This window comes from Ovis aries, chromosome 16 (assembly GCF_016772045.2).
Source record: "Ovis aries strain OAR_USU_Benz2616 breed Rambouillet chromosome 16, ARS-UI_Ramb_v3.0, whole genome shotgun sequence".
NCBI classification, from domain to species: Eukaryota; Metazoa; Chordata; class Mammalia; order Artiodactyla; family Bovidae; genus Ovis; species Ovis aries.
Genome location: NC_056069.1, coordinates 65,519,715 through 65,538,676, shown reverse-complemented (window position 1 = coordinate 65,538,676; position 18,962 = coordinate 65,519,715). Strand labels below are relative to the sequence as shown.

The 18,962-nt window shown below is 45.8% G+C and overlaps 1 protein-coding gene across 1 annotated transcript in view; it reads left to right on the top strand.

The window, feature by feature from the left end:
* The window catches only part of ADCY2 (adenylate cyclase 2), a 455,956-nt gene that overhangs the window by 388,898 nt on the left and 48,096 nt on the right, over nucleotides 1–18,962 (top strand). Inside the window, exons 17-18 of the mRNA XM_027980173.2 lie at nucleotides 4,870–4,989; nucleotides 11,986–12,155. Coding sequence (XP_027835974.1) covers nucleotides 4,870–4,989; nucleotides 11,986–12,155 — 290 coding nt within the window. The remainder of the gene's footprint in view (nucleotides 1–4,869; nucleotides 4,990–11,985; nucleotides 12,156–18,962) is intronic.

The window sequence follows — 18,962 nt, the reverse complement described above, 5'->3', positions numbered from 1 at the left end:
GCCCCACTGCAGGGTGCTGTGACCTCTCTGGGGTCACACGCATCCCCAGGGGGTACCAGGCAAGGGAAGTGGACTCCAGGACCCTCACTCACATTCAGGAAAGATGGCTCCTCCCACTGGGGAGGCGGGTACCAGTCTTGACCTGTATGTGGTTAGATGCTCTCAGCAGTTTTCCTAGCCCTACTTGAAAAATCTCCATCCTCATTTAATAGGCTACTATTAAATGCAGTAGAGCTTTTAAACTTATCCTGGTACTTCTTTTAAGAATACAATTTCTAGACTAACAGCCCTACTCCCAAGTTGTAGCTTTGCTATTTGTTAGCAGTGAGTAACCCAGTGAAGCTAATCCAGGCCCTGGACTAACATTCCAAGGGGAAGAGCAGCTCCTTTGTTCAGGGTTTAGGGGAGAGGCTGCCTTCCTGAGCAAGCTTTCCTTAAGGCACTGGGTGTGCGCATACTCAGTTGCTCAGTCGTGTCCACCTCTTTGCAACCTCATAAAATGTAGCCCACCAGGCTTCTCTGTCCATGGGATTCTCCAGGCAAGAATACTGGAGTGGGTAGCCATTTCTTCCTCCAGAGGATCTTCCCGACCCAGGAAATGAACCCACGTCTCCTGCATATCCTGCGTTGGCAGTTGGGGTCTTTACCACTGAGCCACCTGGGAAGCCCTAAGTCACTGGGAAGAGGATGTACTTCTGTTCAGGGAAGGTCATCATTTTAAAGTCACAGCACATTCAGACCCTCTTCTGTGGCTCCTGTGATGTTGGAGTGTTCTTTTAGGGTAGAGGAAAAGATGCTTTCCTTTTCTTCCCTACTCCCACCCCGTCTTTTTCTGTTTTCAGTGCTTGTTGCTTTTCCTTTGGGGAAACTCTGTATGTATAACCGAGTCTATCATTTTAACCGTGGTTGAGCGTACCTTCGGGGCATTCGGTGTATCTGCAGCTTTGTGCTCCGCTCACCCTCTCCATTTGCAGAACTTTGTCATCGTCTTGCACAGAAGCTCTGTTCCTGTGAACGACTTCCCCTCACCCCCAACCCCTGGTAAGGTCTGCTCTGCTTTCTGCCACGGTGATCTTGCCCACCCTAGAAAACATCCTACACGTGAGATGACATGCTGTTAGTCTCTTTGTGTCTGGCTCATTCCGCTTCAGATAACATGTTTAAGGTTCTCATTTTCTTTTTGATGCCCCGTCCCTTCACACCAGGGAAAAACTCCTGGTTTGCCCTGGATTTTTCCAGCCAGTGGTAAACAGCCCTTATTAAACTGCTTTTCTGTCACCACCTGCCATCACCTTCTTTCCCTCGGGAGAGAGAGAAGCTGTAGGGGTGATGTGAGGACCGAGGGCCCCCACCAGCGCCCTCTGCTCCTGACTGTGTGGGCAGGCCCCTCCATGCTGAGCCTCCATGTGGATTTTTAGTCACTAATGTTTCTCCTGAGCTGAAGTCTCAGAGCCCTTGTAAGAGCCAGGGTTAGTAGGGATGGTGTTCTTTACCTCTCATTACACACTAATGTCAGAGAAAACAATGGCGGCCCACTCCAGCACTCTTGCCTGGAGAATCCCGTAGATGGAGGAGCCTGGTAGGCTGGAGTCCATGGGGTCGCTAAGAGTCGGACACCACTGAGCGACTTCACTTTCACTTTTCCCTTTCATGCATTGGAGAAGGCAATGGCAACCCACCCCAGTGTTCTTGCCTGGAGAATCCCAGGGACAGGGGAGCCTGGTGGGCTGCCATTTATGGGGTCGCACAGAGTTGGACACGACTGAAGCAACTTAGCAGCAGCAACACGCTACCATGGGCTTCCCCGGTGGTGCTAGTGGTGAAGAACCCGCCTGCCGATGCAGGAGACATAAGAGCTGCAGGTTCAATCCCTGGGTGGGGAAGATCCCCTGGAGGGGGCATGTCTACCCACTCCAGTATTCTTGCCTGGAGAGTCCCATATAAAGAGGAGCCTGACACAGTCCAGAGGGTGACAGAGAGTTGGACACAACTGAAGCGACTTAGCGTACATGCACACACTAGCATAAATGACAAAATGTCCAGGTGAGCTTTATTTAAAATGAATTGTGAGATACTACCAGGACATTTTAAATACCACACTCCAATAAAAAGTAGAGAAAACCAACCAGTTATCCTGACTTTTTTTCCCCCATATATAGGGTTTGGGGTATCAAATAGCTAGAGACCTCTGTGTTTTGTTCCATTTTCGTTCCCAGCTGGCTATTCAGAGCCATGTCTGAGAAGCTCAAATCCTCTGCCATTTTTTTCTGACATTTTGACACTTTCATCACGTGATGCCTCCCAAAATTTTGCACCTTTTCTGAGAAACTGCCCAGAGAATAATTATGAATAGCCCAGCTTTGTGAACCACCTAGACACAGAGTTAGCCAGGGTTAACTAGTGGTTAATTGATAATCTAATTCTAATTGGTTAATTACTTCTAACTCCAACCAAATGACAAGCAATGATGTTATCAGGCACAAGCACGGTATTAAATTGCACGTTCACAATTTCATATTACTTGAAAAACATAATTCTGAGATGCTTTACGTTGTCTGGGAAATGTAACAATTGGAAGGAGGGCTAAAAATATGCACTTAATTGGGATATCTTGTCCGGGGGATGAACATTTTCCCAACTAGGACAAAGGTTGTAGAAATACTAAAATAGGTCCAGAGAGGAGTTCCCCCAAATAATTATGAAACTAGAAATGCATTCTGTGCAGAAAACTGTGGCACCTTAACCCAGGAGGGAGAAGGATGTGGGACTGATAGCCCTCAAGCCTGGCCTGGCTGTAATTAGAAGTTTGTTATTTTTAAGTGGCTAAGGAGACAGAAGAGGAAAATCGGTTCCAAACTGCAGTGTGAAGCCGCAGAGACAGGACAAGGAGGCCTTGATTTTGAGGGGTAGTTAATTAAACACTAGAAGAAAGTAGCTGAAGGGGGTTAATGAAGCATTCCTGAATGTGGTGATTAAAGTTCTCCACTGCTTTTCAAGTTCAACCATCCTACTATCGCAGAGCCTTCTTGCAAAACAAAGCTTTCACAGGATATATTATTACTCATTTGCTTTCTTCTTTTTATGCTGATATAATTAAGAAAGGTTTTTCTTTCATTATTTTAAGATCTCAGATTCCTGAGACTAGTAACCTATCAATCTAAATGGTCTCCTTCTATTTGTTGTTTCCTTTAGTATTTAAATCAAACGTATGTGGGGTCTGTCAAATCTAAATTTTTACATTTTGGAGTCTTGTATTTGGCCAGCAATTACTCCATTTTTTTCCTGTTATATTTTTCCAAAATAATCAGCACATTTATATTTCATCCAAGGTTTGTAACATTTTTGATAAATTATTTAGTATTAATAGTAAATAATAATATCTCCTGGCATGCTGCAGTCCATGGGGTCGCAAAGAGTTGGACACAACTTAGCGACCGAACAACAATTCGAGCAAGAAATCTACATGTATTTGACTTTTAAATTAGTATTTTGCAGCATTTTATCAAAATATATAATGGGCAGAAACACTGTATCTAGAACCGTTCTTGGAATCTGAGAGGGAATGTTCTCAACAATATATTAAACAAATGCCAATTGCTGGAGGTCTTTGACAAGAAGCCCGCCATCAAAGGGACAAACAAAAGCAGCAGCAGAAACTATTCAAGGAAGCTTTCCTCTCTAGACCTTGAGCATGGATGGTGAGCCCTGCGCAGAAAGCCTAGCCTAGTTTCATGGAAGAGAGGGATATCTTGCATAAGGGGACCTGGCCCGAGGTTCTCTGCTTTATCTTCACTGAACAGTTGTCTGACCTGCAGTCACAGGATAGAAAGTGACTGATCCTAAGCAATCTGTATGGAAGCTTCTCCAGGAAAGAGAGAAAGAGAGAGAGAAACAGAGGAGAGCGGGTGAGCGAAGAAGAGAGAAACAGAAAGAAAGAGAGTGAATCTTTCCTTCCTTGCAAACTGACTGACTTTCCTTCTGGGTGCTGCTGTTGGTACCCACTATTGTTGTTTAGTCCTAAGTCATGTCCAACTCTTTTTGACCCCATGGACTGTAGCCCACCAGGCTCCTCTGTCCATGGAATTTCCCAGGCAAGAATGCTGGAGTAGGTTGCCATTTCCTTCTCCTGGGGATCTCCCTGACGCTGGGATCAAACCTGCATCTCCGGCTTTGTAGGCAGATTCTTTACTGCTGAGCCAGTGGGAAAGTCCCTATAAGAGCTAATCATATTTATTTTCTCAGGATTGCTTCCTTTGTAAATTAGGACCGCTTCCCAATAGTCCTGAGAGCATCCTTTCTCTCCCATTTTGCCCCTGGTGACCCTGAGCTGCCAAGCGCTCACAAATAGTAGCGGCAAATGTCGGTGTCAGCTATTGCATGTCTCCCGTAAAATTACTTTATTTCCTTAAGATACAAAATTCAGGAGGCTCCACTGATGCCTTTGGTGAAGATGATGAAGATACTGCAGAAACACGGAGGGAAGACCCCCATCTCGTGATAGAGAGTTGACTGTGTGTGCGTGGCGATGACAGCCTCCAACGTCATTCTAACCACGCTTTCTTCCCTGCGCTTGGTTCATTTTAAATTCCTGCTTAACAGAGGTGCTTCTCTTTTCCTTAACATCAGTCCGGGAGTTCTGGAATTCACTGTGCAGTGGGGAGCACAGCAAGAGTTCCTTACTTATTCGACAGAGATTTCCAAAGCCTCAAAGAGAAGATGAAGGGATTAGCAGTGAAGTAAAGAGGCTGAAAGGTCCCCACAACGCTGCTCAATGAGCCGAAGAAACATATCCTTAGTAAGCTGAGCCCCCACCTGCTAACCCTTTACTCTCCTTTGCACTGATTCATTCCAGCAACATTTTCTTTGCAGTTTTTCCTGAGTGACTCAGAGGAAACAATTGTTCCGACTGCCAACGCGTCCAACACGAGTCTTTCTGGCGCAAGTAACCAGGCAGCGATTCTGCGTGCGCAAAATTTGTTTTTCCTGCCGGTGAGCACATCTACCTGGTTCTTATTGTTTTTATTGTTTTCCTGTGTGCTGTTACCGATTCAGTGGCGTGCCTTCCACTTCCTCTTCCGCCGTAGACTCTATTCTCCTTGTTTAGATTCTGTATCTGAGTCTGTCCTGACTGGGTAAAAATTGCCAGCCTTTGATGGAAAACTCCCAGCCAGTGGAAACCGATTAAACCACATGGACAAACTTCCCATGGCCTTTTGAGGCTCTCACAGATGACTTTGTCCCTTATTCTCTTAATGCTACATGCTCATCTTTTTACTGACTTATGTTTGATTTACAGTGTTGTGTTAGTTTCTGGCGTTCAGCAAAGTGATTCAGTTTTACAGATGTATATTCTTTTCCATCATGGTTTATTACATATATATTCTTTTCCATTATGGCTTATTACAGGATGTGGAATATAATCCCCCAAGCTGTACAATAGGACCTTGCTGTTTATCTATTCTATGCATACTAGTTTGTATCTGCTAACCCCAAACTCCCCAGGTAACCCTCTCCCACCCTGGCACCTGTAAGTCTGTGTTCTGTGTCTGTGAGTGTGTTTCGGTTTTGTAGTTCATTTGCATCTATTTTAGATTCCGCATATAAGTGATAGCATCTGGTATTCCTTTTTCTCGGTCTGACTTACTTCAGAATGATCATCTTAGTGATGATCTGACTTAGAATAACCTGACTTAGTATAATCATCTCTAGGTGCATCCACGTAGCTGCAAACGGCATTGTTTGATCCTTTTCATGCCTGAGTACTATTCCGTGGTCTATACGTGCTCCACGTCTTTATCCATTCACGTGTGGACGGGCATTTAAGTTGTTTCCGTGTCTTGGCTGCTATAAATAGAGCATGTGTCCTTTTGAATTATAGTTTTGTCTGGATATAGGCCCAGGAGTGGGATTGCTGGACCATGTGGCATTTTTAGTTTTCTGAGGAGCCTCCATATGGTTCTGCATCGCGACGGCAACAGTTTATCTTGACACGACATTTTATAGTGTGCACCCCAGCATGTCGCTTTCAGTTGTATGTCACTGAATTTCTGGGTGTGTTGCTTACAGATTTCACTAATTGCTCCATGAATTAGCTTTCTGACTCTGTGATGACTGGGTCCGAAGCTCATATTTCTTCTTCTTTGGCTGCAAATGCCATCCAGTGATTATATATCAAATAATCCTTACTAACAACCCATTTTAACCAAGGTCCAGAAGGGCCTAGAGTGAAAGTTCAAAACTTACTAACACATCAGTCTTTGTAAGTGAAAAGAACTAAATTAGTTATTTACTGCTTAACGACTTCTTTCTTCTATGAATTTTGTGTGAAAAAAATGATTTTGATACTCTTCTTTTGATTTTCTGAATAATCGTCTAAAAGTAACATACATTTAGTTTGTCTCCCATAGCTTCAAGAGTGCTAGATGAACTATTCCAGACTCATGGAAATTGGTCACTGAAGATGTATATTTTTAAATTTTTCTACCAGTTTCTTAAACTCCATCAACTATAGCAGTAAAGTCTCCTTTCTTCACTTTGCTTTTGTTGATTTATCCCCTTGATATTAGGCATTGATCCTTTTCCCCATCTCATCATTTCAGTTTTCTGGGATGCTTAAAGGTCTGTGTACAGAAAGTAGGGGCATGTGGTGCTCTTTACGCCATGACTGTTTCAGTGGCCAGCTGTCCAAAGTCCATAACAGGGTCCCCGTAGGCTCAGGAAGAGAGGACAACATAAGCTTCATCCCTTTTCCCTGGGGTCCTGGCCTTCATTTTCAGCAGTGCTGTGAACCCAGTGAGGATTAGGCAGCATCTTTTCTATTTTAGTTATGTGAGGGACGAGATTCATGATGAGGGTTTACTAGCTGTGACCTCACCATGGGCAGTTTGGAGCCCCCTTCTTTAGAGAAAGATTTAAACTCCTGTGTGGTCTGGCTCCTTCTCCTTGGATGGATGTTGTTACCTGGTCCATCAACCCCTGGAAGGAGGATGTGCCTCAGAGCCATCCCCATGCCTTGTTCATAAGACAGTTGCTCCTTGGAAGAGAAGCTATGCCCACACTAGACAGTCTGACAAAGGACAGTATAGTCAAAGCTATGGTTTTTCCAGTAGTCATGTATGGATAAAAGAGTTGGACCATAAAGAAGACTGAGCGCCGAAGAATCAGTGCTTTTGAACTGTGATGCTGGAGAAGACTCTTAAGTCCCTTGGACAGCAAAGAGATCAAACCAGTCAGTCCAAAAGGAAATCACCTCTGAATATTCACTGGAAGGACTGATGTCAAAGCTGAAAGTCCAATACTTTGGCCACCTGATACAAGGAGCTGACTCATTGGAAAAGACCTTGATGCTGGGAAAGATTGAAAGCGGGAGGAGAAGGGGGCCACAGAGGATGAGATGACTGGATAGCATCATCGACTCAACGGACACGTGTTTGAATGAACTGCAGGAGATGGTGAAGGACAGGGGAGCCTGGCATGCTGTAGTCCATGGGGTCACAAAGAGTCAGACTTGCCTAACTGGCCGAACAACAACAAATTCCACTTCTCATTCACTTAGGCTGAACTATCAAAAACCTGAATTCTAATCATTGTTTTCAGTGTAGTTTTAGCAGCAAAATCCTTTTTAAAATCAAATCTTACACACAGCCCCACTTGATAACAATAAAAGCACAATTCACGTGGCTTCACGTGGGCCACGCACTGCTCTGTGCTGTCTGCTTCCATCACATGCTTCAGTCTTCACAGGAATTATTAAAGCAGGCCTTGTCACACTCCTTACCTTCAGTCACCCATTCAGAGGACAGGCATGCCGTTAATGATTGGTACCAATGAGCTCCTTTGTGAGTGGAAGGGTGAGACCCTGAGTGGGAACCTTGCCAGGTGCCAGGTGATTTCATGGCTTTTTTGGAGCAGTTTTGTAAGACAAGCGTGACTGCTGACTAAAGAGCAAGGATTCTCTAACTCTTGGTAAGGACAGATACTTTTGAAAAATCTAATAGTGGATGGGCCCCAAAATGAACTAAAAAAAAAAGACGACATACAAAGAACAAGCCCATGTTTTATTTGATTCACCAGAAAGACACCTGCCCGGTCAGGTTGCTGGGCACATGCCCACAGGCAAGGAGGCCCCCTGAGGACCCTCAGACAGTTGGAGGGCTCCCTGAGCTGCTTTCAGAGGCGGTCCCAGTACTCATGCCCAAGTGTCATTGAGCCTCACACTCCACCCGCCCCCTAAGGACAATACTTGCTCATTAAGTATGTACATAAGTAATTTAAGTCATTAGGGTAAAAAAAGACCCTGGTGGAAAAGGGAAAAGACCATGACGCTGGGAAAGACGGAGGGCAGGAGGAGAAGGGGACGGCAGAGGACGAGATGGTTGGATGGCATCACCAACTCAATGGACCTGAGTTTGAGCAAGCTCTGGGAGATAGTGAAGGACAGGGAAGCCTGATGTGCTGCAGTCCATGGGGTTGCAAAGAGTCGGACTTGACTTAGCGACTGAACAACACGGTAATAATGGCAAAGTGTGTTATAATGAGGCTGGTTTCAAAGCCCAGGCCACCTCACCCTTTGCTTTAAGGAGACTGAGTTGGTGGTGCCCGTCCTCTCTGTCCCAAAAGTGAAAAGTACCCAAAGTGAAAGTCGCTCAGTCATGTCTGACTCTTTGCAAACCCTTGAACTATGTAGTCCTTGGAATTCTCTAGGCCAGATTACTGGGGTGGGTAGCCTTTCCCTTCTCTAGGGGATCTTCCCAACCCAGGGATTGAACCCAGGTCTCCCACATTGCAGGCAGATTCTTTACCAGCTGAGCCACCAGGGAAGCCCAAGAATACTGGAGTGGGTAGCCTATCCCTTCCCTAGCGGATCTTCCCGATCCAGGACTCCAACAGGGGTCTCCTGCATCGCAGGCAGATTCTCTACCAGCTGAGCTACCAGGGAAGCCCTTTTCTCTCCCAGACTCTGGAGTCCGCAATTCCTCTCCACCAGCTCAACTGGTCCATCAGGATGTGTTTCCTAGGCTCCTTTCCTCTTCCTGTTCTCTGTCGTTAAAAGGGTCAGTGGTCAGAACAGTGGAGAACTGACATGAGGTCATTGCTGCCAAAGGAACTGTGTTTACAGACCTTCAGCATCCCCAAGCCTGCTGCCACCCATCATGGCTCCCGGCCGAGGGGTGCTTTCCTTCCCAAGGACTGACCTGATTGTTGTGAGTCCCCAGGGAATTAATTGCTGGTATTCCTTCTGAAGCTGAGATTCCAGGTCTCAGTCATCATGGTAGGGATTTGCATTGATGCTGCGTGGGTGCCTTTCACAGGGAAGGGAGAACACTGGTGGGAACGCTGCAGCCCGTTTTTTCCACTTTCCTTTCTTCCCCAAGAACAAGACTGAGGCACTGGTATCAGTAGCCTTTCCCAATTGTTGTTGTTCAGTCGCTAAGTTGTGTCCAACTCCTTACGACCCCATTGACTGCAACATGCCAGGCCTCTTTGTCCTTCACTACCTCCTGGAGTTCACTCCAGCTCATGTCCATTGAGGTTAGTGATGCTATCTAACCATCTCATCCTCTGCTGCCCCCTTCTCCTTTTGCCCTCAGTCTTTCCCAGCACCAGGGTCTTTTTCAGTAAGTCACCTCCTCGCATCAGGTGGCCAAAGTATTGGAGCTTCAGCTTCAGCATCAGTCCTTCCAATGAATATCAGGACTGATTTCCTTTAGGATTGACTGGTTTGATCTCCCTGCTGTCCAAGGGACTCTCAAGAATCTTCTCCAGCACCGCAGTTCAAAAGCATCAATTCTTTGGTGCTCAGCCTTCTTTACAGACCACCTCTCACCCAGGGCTGACTGTAAATGACCTTGGCTGGGGAAACAAAGGAGCTAGAATGACAAAAATAAGCAGCTTATACATGGTGTATCCCTTATAATGAAACTAAAATGGAGGTGCTTACACCCTGGGCTGTTTTTTTAAGGCAGGATTTATCAAACATCAGTCAGATCTGTTTTATTGAAATGATTCGACTTTACAGAGAGCTGCTTCTGTTGCAGTAACGCTGAGATGGTAGCTCACCCTTCTTTAAGCCAGCCCCTTGATCCAGCAGACAAAGGCTTTGTAAGAACGGAAACCGTTTCCACTTGGCGGGCACCTCCTGGCCTGCAGGGCGGTGAGCTCCAAGCTTTGCGTGCTCTCCTCGGTGATCTAGAAGAAGGACATTATTGCCCTCATTTTTCAGATGAGGACACTGACACAGGCAAGTCAGGTCACTGGCCTGAAGTGACTCAGCTGATGACTGGTTGGAGCACGATTGAATCCAGGGCTGTGCTGTCTTGATGATGTCCACTGTGGGTAACAGAAGAATGCTCACACAGGCGGGCCTGCCGGTTCCCTCCCGTGAACCACAAAAGGTGGACTATGCCCGGCCTCTTCCTCACACTGGGGTCTTCAGTTTCTTCGGGTGCCTGTCCACTTCCAGGGTACTCACGACTCACCGGGATCAAAGATTTGTGTGTGTGCTTACTTGCTCAGTTGTGTCTGACTCTCTGTGACCCCCATGGACTGTAGCCCGCTCCTCTGTCCAGGGGGATTCTGCAGGCAAGAATACTGGAGTGGGTTACCACGTCCTCCTCCAGGGAATCTTCCAGCCCAGGGATTGAACCCAGGTCTCCCACATTGCAGGTGGATTCTTTAGCATCTGAGCCACCAGAGAAGATCCCCTGGACAAGGCTCAAAACTTTCAGTTTTTTGTTTTTCAGTTTCACATTTTACTCTCAAACCACAGTATGCAAGGCAATGTGAGACTAGAGTAAGAAAAAACATACAGACCATGGGGTAGGAGTGAGAGCTCAGAAGTGAACCCTCAGATCTACGGCCAGTTGATTTTCAACACATTAAATCTTGTTTGTTGGTTTTATTCTGTGTGTGTGTGCTCTGTTGCTTCAGTCATGTTAGACTCTTTGCGACCCCCATGGACTGCAGCCCGCCGGGCTCCTCTGTCCATGGGATTCTCCAGGCAAGAATCCTGGAGTAGGTTGCTATCCCCTTCTCCAGGAAATCTTCCCAACTCGAGGATCGAACCCACGTTCCCTGAATTGCAGGCAGATTCTTTACCCACTGAGCCACCTGGGAAGCTTTGTTTTACTGTATATGGTGCTTTAATTTATTCTCAATCATCTTTATTGTCATTCTTCATCTCGAATGAAGATTCCTGAGCAGTCTGGTGAAGCCCATGCACTCCTTAGGATGTTCAGCATTTCAGTTTTTGGAGTCTGGTTGATTTGCCTTGCTGTGTTAGCGTCAGGTACGCTGCACAGTGACTCAGTTGTACATATACATGTGCTCATTCTGTTTTAGGTTGTTTTCTCATACAAGTTATCACACAGTGTTGTGTAGAGCACCCGGTGCTATACAGTAGGCACTTGTTGCTTGTCTGTTGTATACGTAGTTCAAAACTTTTCGTTTCTCAAGTCCTTTTTATTCTAGCTAATCCCTCTGACACACAACTGCCCTTTTAATAAAATCCCTGGGCTTTGTTACACCTTTAACAGAACTACCTGTAATGATTTGTATCCCCTTAATGAATTAAATCATTGAAAGCCCACAAAAGATCCTGTGGACAGTCACTTTGTTTTAATCTATAAATGTGTGGGGAGTCTTATTGTTTCATCTTCAAGAAGCAAATGACATCTGCTTATAACGACATGGCTTCAACACAGATTTCTAAGACTTCTTCTTGAAAAGTATTTGGCCATATGCACGATTATTTTTTATTAAACATGCCACGCTGGGTGAGCAAGCCGTGCCGTGAGGAATTCTTTTCTAAATCCAGTGTGTTTAGTCATTTGCCACTGGACCAAAGAGCAGATGAAGGCATCTGCTTTCACGATCAGTTTGGGAGTTGACCCAGGGAGCTTGGTGGTGGTCCCCAGTTTCAATTCTCGCTCCGGCATTCCTCAGAATAGATCCTCAGTATTCACCTGATCTGTTTCCCTGTTCCAGTACTTTATATACAGCTGCATCCTCGGGCTGATCTCCTGTTCCGTCTTCCTGCGTGTGAATTACGAGCTGAAGATGCTGATCATGATGGTAGCCTTGGTGGGCTACAACACCATCTTCCTCCACACTCACGCTCCCCTCCTGGACGACTACAGCCAGGTCCTGTTCGAGAGGTAACCCGCTTCCTCTCCCTTCTCTTTACTTGAGTCCTTTCACAGGATGCCGGTAACAGGAGAGTGTGTGGAGAAAATGAGTGGCATTGTTATTGGGAATCTTTGTGTGAGAGTTTCTTTGAAGTGGTGATTCTGGAGGATGCTGTGTGTATCATAGGTTACATAGGTATGATCTAGGCATGATTACAGATGATCAGTAGATATGAAAGGGTTTAGGGAGACCATCTGTGTTATAATCTGTACTGTATTAATAAGGATAATCCTTTTTCCCCATCAGTACTGTTGATAGTTTGGACTGAAATAATGTTTGGAGGGAGAGTTTGGGTGGAGGGGTTGTCCTATGCATTGGCAGCACCCTTGGCTTCTGCTGGAGAAGGAAAAGGCAACCACTCCAGTATTCTTGCCTAGGAAAGTCCATGGACAGAGGAACCTGGCGGGCCACAGTCCATGGGGTTGCAAGGACGACCTAGCAACTAAACGAGAACAACTGGCCTCTGCCCGCTAGATGCCAGACACAATCTTCCACCCCAAGTCATGAGAACTGTAAAGGCCTCCAAACACTGAAGAATGTGTCCTGCAAGAGAGTACCGCCCCCAGGTCAAAACAGCTGAATCCATATATACAAAAGTACTGGGAAAAATAAATGATTCTATTCACAAGGTGTAATGCAAAATTTCCTATTGAAGATTTCCTAAAACATCTTGGTGTAGAGGGAATACTGTCAACTGTGGCAAGTTCCAAGAAAGGATTGTTGTTACGGCTGTTTAGTTGCCAAGTCATTGTCTGACTCTGTGACTCAATCGAATGTAGCCCACCAGGCTCCTTTGTCCATGGGATTTCCCAGGCAAGAATACTGGATGGGTTGCCATTTCCTTCTCCAGAGGATCTTCCCAACCCAGGGATTGAACCCACATTTCCTGCATTGGCAGGCGAATTCTTTACCACTGAGACACCAGGGAAGGCCCCCAAGGATATGGTTGTGTTTATTCTGCCAACTTTAGGACTGGATGCTTCAAGAAGGATCTTCCCAAGTGCACTCCTTTGGATTTACAAAATGTCTGCTATTATCAAATTGCTTCTGCAAACCTATCATAAATATTTATTCATTGCTTGAAAAAAAAAAAAGAGTTTTAATCATGATATTCTCCAACTCACATCTTGACAGCAAAAACACATTTTGTATCAACTGTTAATTTATTTCCGACTTCAGGTTTTTCCTGTGAGCACTTTGCATAATCTCTCATAATATTTCTATATTTCTTTTAACATAAAATAAATGCCTTAAATATTTGCATAGATTTTTTTGCTGCCGAAAGATGGTTTGTGTTGACAGAGCATGGCTACTTCGCCAAGGGAGGCCTGATGTCAACAACACGGGAACCTCACTGTGTAAAGGTTTCCTCTCAAAATGATTGCTTTTAGAAACACAGCTACACCACGCTCTCTTCACCTAACTTAATTTTTGTCATCCTCCATGCCATGAAACCCTAATAATCTGTAGTCAAGTGGTGTGTAGTGGAGTTGTAAAAATACATAATTGCATTAAGGAAATTTTGTGATTCCTTAGCCAAGATGAGAATGCAATCAGAAATTGATTTTCTGGTACATTCTCAAAATTACCAACCAAACATGCTTTACTATTTCTCTGCTGCATGGAGAGCCCGTATCGAATCCCTAAAGGAATGTAGCATCACTGATTTTGACGCATGGCTGAGGACGCGACTGGACTGCACTTTATTAAATTTAAAGTCGAAGCAAAAGAAGAAATTAGCAAGTTTCTGATGGCGGGGGGCACTGCTTTGGGGACCTGAGGGAGACACACCACCTCTGACGAGAACCCCGGCCACAGGAAAGAAGTTATTTGGTTGAAGAACAGCTTCACTTTCAGAGCCCTTTGTTTCATTCAAGGTCTGTAGCGTGCGCTCTCTTTGTTCTGTCTTTATAATCACCTTCTAGCTGGGAGGGCTGACCGGACAAGCTTCAGGCACCTGCCTTTCCTTCCGACCTCAAGTCTCCCGCATTGCAGGCAGATTCTTTACCATCTGAACCGCCGCGGAAGCCCCTAGGAGGGCGCCCCTGATTCCTGATCTTTTTTCCTTTTTATTTTATTTATTTATGAGACTGTGCTGGGGCTTCATGCTGCGCGGGCTTTTCTCTGGGCGCAGCGAGGGGGTCTGGTCTCCAATCGCGGTGCACAGTCTCCTCATTGCGGGGCTTCTCCGATTGCAGAGTACTGCCTTCAGGGTGTGTGGCTCAGTAGTGTGACTCAGAAGCTCCGTTGCTCCAAGCATGTGGACATTCCCAGGTCAGGGATCAAACTCTCCTGCACTGGCACCTGGATTCTTTACCACTGAGCCACAAGGGAAGCCCACCTCCCTCATCTTGGCTTGTTGTAGAATCCAGAGTCGCAAAACAGTCCTCGGAAGACACTCAAGACGGTGGAGTACAGTTTATTATGCTAGCAGGTCCAAGGGGAATCGGTTCCAGACAAGGACCCCGGTGATTTCGGAGGACTTGGTTTTAACCCTCCACTACATGACTAGTTGAAAGTGAAAGTCTCTCAGTCGTGTCTGACTCTTTGCAACCCCGTGGACTATACAGTCCATGGAATTCTCCAGGCCAGAATACTGGAGTGGGTTGCCTTTCCCTTCTCCAGGGGGGTCTATCCCAACCTAGGGATCGAACCCAGATCTCCCGCATTTCGGGCAGATTCTTTACCAGCAGAGCCCCCAGGGGAGCCCAAGAATACTGCAGTCAGTTGGGTTGGTTAGGAACTGGTTTTACAACATGCAGATGCAGGCGCTATTGTTAATCTAACTGAGATAACCTGACCTTTACTTCCAGTCTTTGTTTGCCATCTGTGAGGAGGGGGTTTCCTGATTTTTCTTTAACGATGGTTAACAGGATTCAGGCTCATTTCACATCCTGCCTTAAGATGGCTGACAGTCTTCACCATGGAGTCCCTCTTGTCCTCCTCCCAGCGGCCCCAACAGGCTAAGTTTCGGGCATCTCCAAATTCCTGCTTGAGCTGCCACAGGACTCCGGAAGCGTTCCTCTGCCAAAAGATGAATCCTTGATGTCGTTTAGTTGCTCAGTCATGTCTGACTGTTTGTGACCCCATGGACTGTAGCCTGCCAGGCTCATCGTTTCATGGGATCCTCCAGGCAAGAATACTGGAGTGGGTTGCCATTTCTTTCTCTAGGGGATCCTGGGTCCGGGGATCGAATTCCTATCTCCTGCAATGGCAAGAAAATTCTTCACCACTCAGCTACCAGGAAAGCCCCAGAAGATGAATATTACTGACATAATAACATCATACCTCAAAATTAACAAATGTTCTCTAGTAGCAGTTTAAAACGAACCCCAAGCGAGAAACCAAACTCTGATGGTAAAGAATCCACCTACAATATGAGAGACCTGGGTTCAATCCCTGGGTTAGGGAGGTCCCCTGGAGAAGGGAATGGCTACCCACTCCAGTATTCTTGCCTGGAGAATCCCATGGACAGAGAAGCCTGGCAGGCTACAGTCTATGAGGTCACAGAGAGTTGAGCACAACTGAGCGACTTGTAGATTTGGGAGTGACAGCTTGGAATCCCCTGATTTCTCTATCTGCACTGTGTGTTTGATTTAACCACATGTCTCATGCCAGAGCCAAAACGCATCAAGGCCAATGTTTTCTTTCCCTTTTCTGAGATTCAAGACCTTCCCTGATCAAAGAACTGATGAAGGTCTCCTCATCCTTTATCTGGTTTGTTAATGGTGAAATACGTCCATCAGATATGAAATTAAGAACTTAAAAAAAGCTGGTCTGATATGGTTCTTCGAGAATTAGTGTCATTTCATCCCACGCCCTTCAAGGAGGGAGCTGGCTTAAACCAGGGCCCAACAGCCCCTCCTTTCCTGATCCAGCTGGTCCCATCCCTTTACTGGCCTGATTCTGGTCACTATGGATGCTGACAACTCAGACTCTGTGCACCATTGCTGAATCGAACCTCAGAGTTTTGGGTGAAGTAGACAATGGCTCTATTGCTTCACCAGGCAGAGGGGGACACAGTGGGCTTATGCTTCAAAGCTTTGCGTCCCAACCCAGTAGGAAAGATGCGGAGTTTTGTAGCAGAGGCTCGGGGCAGGGTTGCTAATAAGGGCCTAGGTGCAGGCAGGGCCTGCACTCCTTTAATCTGGACTCAGGCGGTCTCCTCCGTTGTCTCCACATCCCCTCCCCTCCCTGATTAACAACTGTTCAAATCTGCCCTTTGGAACTCAGGGAAGGTCATGGAGGCTGGAGTCTGTTCCCCACAAGCAAGAAACAGGGAACCCACAGTCCTGCTCGGCTTTCGCTTCTCTGGTGATAGGGGAATACTGGGCAGTCTTCTGAATACACAGTTTGGACTGGGCTGTTGTCCTCTATGTGAGTTTGCCACGTTTCAGGGGCCTTTTTTGAGCCAAATTTAACATTGATCATGGACAAGCCAACAGGGATATTTTTGCCAGCAGGGTCAGCCAAGAAAACAGAAGAAGTGTGCACTAGAAAGCCACCAGACCCATGAATAATTCAGAAAATGATATCAAAGATATTCGTATAGATTCATGAGTGCAGAAAACCAACTTTACAGGACAAAAAAAAAAAAGTCAACTTGAGAGAGTGTGCCATTAAAACTCCATTCAGTTGGAGGCCAGCAGAGTCCCAGCGCTTCACTTGCCATCACAGGACTATGGTCAGTGATCTCGTGGTGAAAGAAGCTCAGAAGTGTCCGATATTTAGGAGGTCTGGAAAAATCCATATCGGGATACTTTGGCATTTACAACAGTCCTCCGTGTCGTCTGGGGTACAAGTTGCATTGCTAAGTCAATCAATCAATGATTCTGATTCCAGTCCATGCCACCATCTCCGGCCCCCCTCAGCCAGCACAGAGGCTCTACATGGTGATGTCGATGGTAATGATCATTGATATTGCCAGAAGCTGTTTTTTTCTGAAGCCACTTTTCCTTCTGCTGACAAAGGCTTGTTACAGGCTCTGCAAGACATTATCAGATTTTTCCCGTGCATTTTTATTCTTACGGAGCTGAAAAATATCAGGGGATGAATGTTAATATTTCATGTGGACCCAGTCATTATGTTTACTCACCCGAATACTAGAAATATGCCTTCTCTTCTAAAGAAAGGTGGAGAATCGAGAGTCTGAACAGAGGATTAACCTGGAGTCCAGCCCGTTAACCAGCTCTATGTGGACCCTGAGCCTAGTAAAATAAATACTTTGGGGCAGCATATAAATAATGTATATAACTGAGCACTGTTAAATTTAGTACCCAGAATCATTCAGAAGTTCTGATGCATGCTTAGTCACTCAGTCGTACCCAGCTTTCTGCAACTTCATAGACTGTAGTCCACCGGGCTCCTCTGTCCATGGGATTTTCCAGGTAAGAATACTGGAGTGGGTTGCCATTTCTTCTTCCAGGGAGAAGCTCTGGATTGTCATGTCATTTAATTTGGTGACCTTAGCAACAGCTCCATCCCAAAGCGGATGATGGAAATACTCCATAGCAGTGGAGCCGAGTCAAGCACCTTCAATGTGGTTCTGCATTCTCTGTTTTTTCTGTGTCTCATGGAAAATCCAGTGGCTAGAATTTATGTTATAATGTTTTGACAGTATCCCAACTACGTATCAACTGATGAGGAGCCCAGTGCAAACCTAGAGGAAGGACCTCAGCATTCATTGTGCTCAGGAGAAAGAAGAATAGTGCACGCCCACCTCTGAGGGAGGTGGCCCGGGGGTATTCCAAACGTTTGACATCTCTCTTGGAAGCCTCCTCTTTTCAATGAAAACAGTATGCCACCTTTGTATTCAAGCCCCAAATATATCCAAGTTAATATTGAAAAGATTTAAATTACTTTCAAATTTAATATCTCAGTATCTCTACCCCTTCCCAATTCCCCGCTCCCCCTACCCAGTGCCATCTCTAGAAACTACGAAACACGTCTTTGTTTCTCTGTGGCCGACACCACTGGTAGCAGAGTTGGGAAGTAAAAGTAAGGAGGTCAGTGATCTGAGTCACCTAATTTAACAACAGCAACAACCAAAGAAAGTTGTCCTAGGGCTACTCAAATTCTACCAAGCTTTCTTTTATCCTATAAAAAGCAACCATTAATGAGCTCCTTTGCTATTTAACCTAAAAAAGAAAATGCCCTGTGATTTGGACCCACTTGCAGGAAGATACTCAACTTGTAGGCCATTTTTTGTTTTGTTTTGTTTTGTTGGATTTTAGAATGAGAGGAGGAAGGAGGTTTCAGAGAGCCTGAACTTCCAGACTAGGCAGGATACAGCCTTCTTGTCATCAGCCCTCCAGTGGAGGAGACTAAAGCCCAGTGCACAGCCCCGTGGTAGCTGATGTGCCAGCCCCTGGGGTATCACCCTGACGTATCCGTCGCATCCCACTTCAAACCACTCTTCTCCGCAGGATGGAACGATGACCGCGTTAATCAGGCTGCATCTTATCTCCATAGCCAAAGGCCAGCACTACCTCTCCAGCCCCACTTTCATCTTCTCTGTCGACCTGCAGCTGCTTCCAGGGCTTTTTCTAAGCATGAGCCTAACCCATATTATGTTCATGCTTTGCAATCCCAGGATGTTTTGCTTGGCATTTGTGAATAACACTCAACAAACGCATGAGGCTTTGAGCCCTTTGTCCTTGGATGACACCAGGCTGCCTCCGGAAGACTATGTAGGATTCCAGTGCATCTGTGTCCAGCCAGGGGAAGGAATAGTGTCTAGAAATGAAACCCCTTAAGTTTCAAACTGACACAACTAT